This window comes from Corylus avellana, chromosome ca3, assembly GCF_901000735.1.
Source record: "Corylus avellana chromosome ca3, CavTom2PMs-1.0".
Taxonomy (NCBI): domain Eukaryota; kingdom Viridiplantae; phylum Streptophyta; class Magnoliopsida; order Fagales; family Betulaceae; genus Corylus; species Corylus avellana.
Window position 1 is genome coordinate 32,495,648 of NC_081543.1, and position 4,158 is coordinate 32,499,805.

General features: G+C 33.7%; 1 protein-coding gene across 1 annotated transcript; it reads right to left on the bottom strand.

Annotated features, from left to right (window-relative positions):
- Nucleotides 1–1,922: 1,922 nt before the first annotated feature.
- LOC132174442 (probable leucine-rich repeat receptor-like serine/threonine-protein kinase At3g14840) lies at nucleotides 1,923–3,580 on the bottom strand. Its single transcript, XM_059586098.1, has 3 exons — nucleotides 3,422–3,580; nucleotides 3,117–3,285; nucleotides 1,923–1,926 (listed from the first exon to the last, which is right to left on the bottom strand). Exons 1-3 carry the CDS (start codon nucleotides 3,522–3,524, stop codon nucleotides 1,923–1,925), a joined length of 276 nt encoding a protein of 91 aa, XP_059442081.1. The 5' UTR covers nucleotides 3,525–3,580.
- Nucleotides 3,581–4,158: the final 578 nt, after the last annotated feature.

Genomic DNA, 4,158 nt, shown 5'->3' on the forward strand with positions numbered 1-4,158 from the left:
ACATTAATATAATATGAAACTATTTATCAAGATAAAGTCTTGATAAGTCATAAGTGAAGTCTTTTCAATATTTTAAGATCAGGTTTAAGGATTGATTTAGATAATTACTTAGCGTGGCGTGAGATAGAAAAACCGTATGTATCTGAAGATTGATCAAACATTAAAGATAGTTAATGAAACAAAAAAAAAAAAAATGTTGATAATGACGTGGAAATAACTCAATAACGCGGACGAGATGGGTTTTGACGGACAAGATGTACGTGGTCCTCATTCCTCGTTGAAAAGATATTTTTGGACACTTGGCATTGCATCTTAGCCTCAAATTTTTTATATGTATAAAGGCATGGCATGCCAATTACTTTTATAAGAATTGCTACACTTGCAAAGGCTTTTTATAAACAAAGCCTTACAACTGACGTGGCAAAGAAAATGACCAAAAAAAAAAAAAAACTTGGTACTAGGCTGCCCGTGAGAGAAATCAAGCAAAATATCACAAACCCAAATGAAGTTCGCGGATCTGAGCCTGTTTCTTCTTGTTCTCTGCCTTCTTGTACTGTAAATACAGAAAAGAAGAGGCTAAAAGAGTTCTTGTCCAGCAGTTTTGATGTGGAAGAAAAGCCTCCATCAAAATCTTTCTGGCCACGACCCCCACGCTGGATCTGGCTGAGACCCGTCGTGGGTCTGGCCTGACCCCGCCCGTGGGTCTGTGACCCATGGCTGGGTCTCGGCCAGACCCATGCCTGGGTCTGGCCTAGACCCACGGCGCACGGCGGGTCGCGGCCAGACCCAGGCGTGAAATTGATCCATACCTCTCTTGATTTGTCTTCCTTTCACCGTGAGTACTGTCTCTCTTGATTTGTGTTGCAAAATAACATCCTAGGCAGATCAGTGTGAATATTATGCGTTATGCGGTGGATAAGCTACCTACAACATCAAGAACTCTCCTGTATGTTCATGCTTGGAAAGGTTCTTCCAAAACAAAAGCAAACTAACACAAAAATAAATCCATGCCTCTCTTGAGGTGAAAATTATGCGTTATGCGGTGGATATGCGATGTGAGAAGGAGTGAGGCCGGCGGTGTGGAGATAAGAAGAAACAAAGAAAAAGAAAAGAATCAGACCCCCACTGGGTCTGGCCGAGACCCAGCGGGGTCAGGCTAGACCCAGGTGGGTCTGGCCTGGCCGGTCTCGGCCAGACCCGGGGCCGGGGGTCGTGGCCAGACCCGCCGTCGGCCAAACACGTTGCACGGTAGGTCGCGGCCAGACCCAGGCGTGGGTCTAGCCGCGACCCAGCCCGGTCTCTCACGGGCAGCTGGTACCAAATTTGTTTTTGTCTTTTTCTTTGCCACGTCAGTTTGTAAGGTTTGTTTGTAAGTGTCGCAATTCTCTTTTTTGTTTTGTTTTATTTCTATAACTTTTTAGAAGTTTACATGTATAGATAAATGAAAGGGATTGAAAGATTAAAACTCTATATTGTAAATTTTTAAAGTTTACAAAATTGTGTTGTAGTTCCAAAATAAAATAATATATATATATATATAAAAGTGAAGTTTCCCTTCCCCTAATTTAAATCTTGAACATTTTAATTAAAGTTCCATATATATGTTTTTAAGTGTAAAATAGATTAATTCTAAAAGTAAGACTTTTGTTCCCTTTTTGTCCCTCTAAAAGTGATTTGACTTTTAAAATTACTATTAAATTTGAAATATATGGCTATTAAATTTTGATTCAATTGTAATTTTAAAAGTCATATCACCTTTAAAATGACAAAAAAAAAAAAAAAAAAATCTTATTTATAGCATTAATCTACAATATAATATGAAATTATTTCTCAAGAGGAGTTGATATGAAATCAGATAATCAGTAAACATTTTTCACTTTTTTTATACTAAACTTGTTTACTTTTTCTCACACCAATTCGCATCAACTGCATAACAAAAGGCAAAAAGGATTTAACAAACAAAACAATGGTCCTTGACTCCTCGACACCCCCATTAAGTACGTGGATCCCATCTAAGATATATATATAATTTATTTATTTATTTTTTTTTGTCTCCATGCCATCTAAAGATTTGACATAAGTGTTAATGCAACCAAAAGATGTGGTCCTCAACACCCGGTTTAAGGTTTTTTTTGTTTTTTTTAGGCCAAAAAAAAGTCCACTTAATTTTCAACCGTAAAATATTCTTACATTTTATATCGCATTAATCACTTTTTATTATTATTTAAATAAAAAATTTACTACAAATTAAACATTTTTTTTTAATTTTTCTATAAAAAAAAAAAAAATTAAAACTTATCAATAACTTTCTACTACGATGAAAATGCCTAAAACCTTTGCCAAACAAGGCCCCGAAAGTCAAAAATAGAATTTTGGTCCTACTATTCAAATGCAGTTAGCAGAGCCAACTTCGTTTTTTATTTGATTTAAAAATAAAAAATAAAAAGAAATGTTTCTTTTGCGATATGTATGTATATGTCCGTCTTACCTACATCTTTTCTGCTATTGAGTTGGTATGCTCTATTTACTATTAATTTTCTTAAAAAAAAAATTAAGGATTAATAGAACATATATGCCAACTCACCAAATTTATACAAATGCAAAAAATAATTTCTCAAAAATATAATTTGAGGTAGCTTTTATATATGTCTTAGCATTGCATCTTAGCCTCTAATTTTTTAGATGTCTAAAAGCATGGAAATTGGAATGCTAATTACTTTTAATAAATGGCAACCGTTTGATCACTTTAAAGCAAAATAAAAATAAAAATAAAAATCAGAAAAGTAAAAAAGGGCATTTTGGACGGTTTATGTTCAAAATAGACTTTTATTTTTCACTCATTTTTACACGTTCTTAAGATTATAAGTGATCGATGTTTAAAATTTTCATTGGATTAAATTTAATAAAAATTTATCTCAACTCTAAAAAATGATTTTAAAGATCACCAACAAATATATATATATATATAAAAGTAAGAGTACGCAGCATTTCTTAACAAAAAAATCTCAGTGAAACATATGTCGGTGGATATATATATATATATATATATATATATATATATATATATATGCGTATGTGCAGATAGTGTGTATATATAGGAGAGAGATATGACGTACATGCTGACAACGTGGCATCTAGTTCCGTTGGAGCAGTCGCAGGTGAGATTATTCTCGAATGATCCTGCTGCTGGTCCGTCGAACCATCCAGGTTGTTGACTGCATGGATCTACGCTGAAATTCCAGTCCGTCTTCCCTAACGTATTCGCTATCTCACGTAAAGCTTCCACTGCAAAAGTTAGCGCCCAATTCAACACAAGTGATGAAATCAGCTCCAACCAATCAAAAAGGCTTGAATAATGAATTGCACCTAAAAAAAGAAAGGTTAAAATATCATGCATCTGTGTAGTGATCAGCATATATACCTTCTCCATCCGGCAATAGAGTGGCTCCGAAAGCGAACGTTGCCAAGCAAAAGGTGAGGGTTGAAGCATGGAGAAATCGAACAAGAAACATCATCTTTTTCATTTTTGCCAAGGAAAATACCTTCGCCTACGCAGGCAAAAATGGTGGCCGAATTGGTGCGCAAATCATTAATTATTGTACCACTATATATCAAGGAGTTTGGAGAGAGAGATGAGATGAGTTGCTTTGGGAGCGAAGACTAGAGTAGACCTCAAAGAGAGGTCAACTATATATATATTATTATTGCATGGTTAAATACTTTATTGTCCTGCAGTTTAACAATTTTATTTTTTTGTCTTTTGTGGATTTTATTTTTTATCACATATAGTACTTTAATAATATATAGTTAGAAACAGATTTGGTACCTCCGTCAAAAAATTGATAAAAATCTAAGTCAGCCCCCTAAAAAATTGGCACGTGTCCATATACCTAATTAGAGATAAAAATTTTATTAAAAAATAAATTAAATTAAAAAAAAAAAATGGAAAAGGGGTGGTTTTATTTCTTTTTTTTTTAATTTAATTTAATTTTTTGTTAATCATTTTGGTTTTTAAATTTTTATTTTTCCATTTTTTATTATATGTATAGACATGTGTCAATATATCTGTTTTTATTGACGTGGATTTCCATAAATTTTTGGACGGAATTTAGACAGAGTACTATATCTGTTTTTATTCATTATCGAGGTACCATTTAT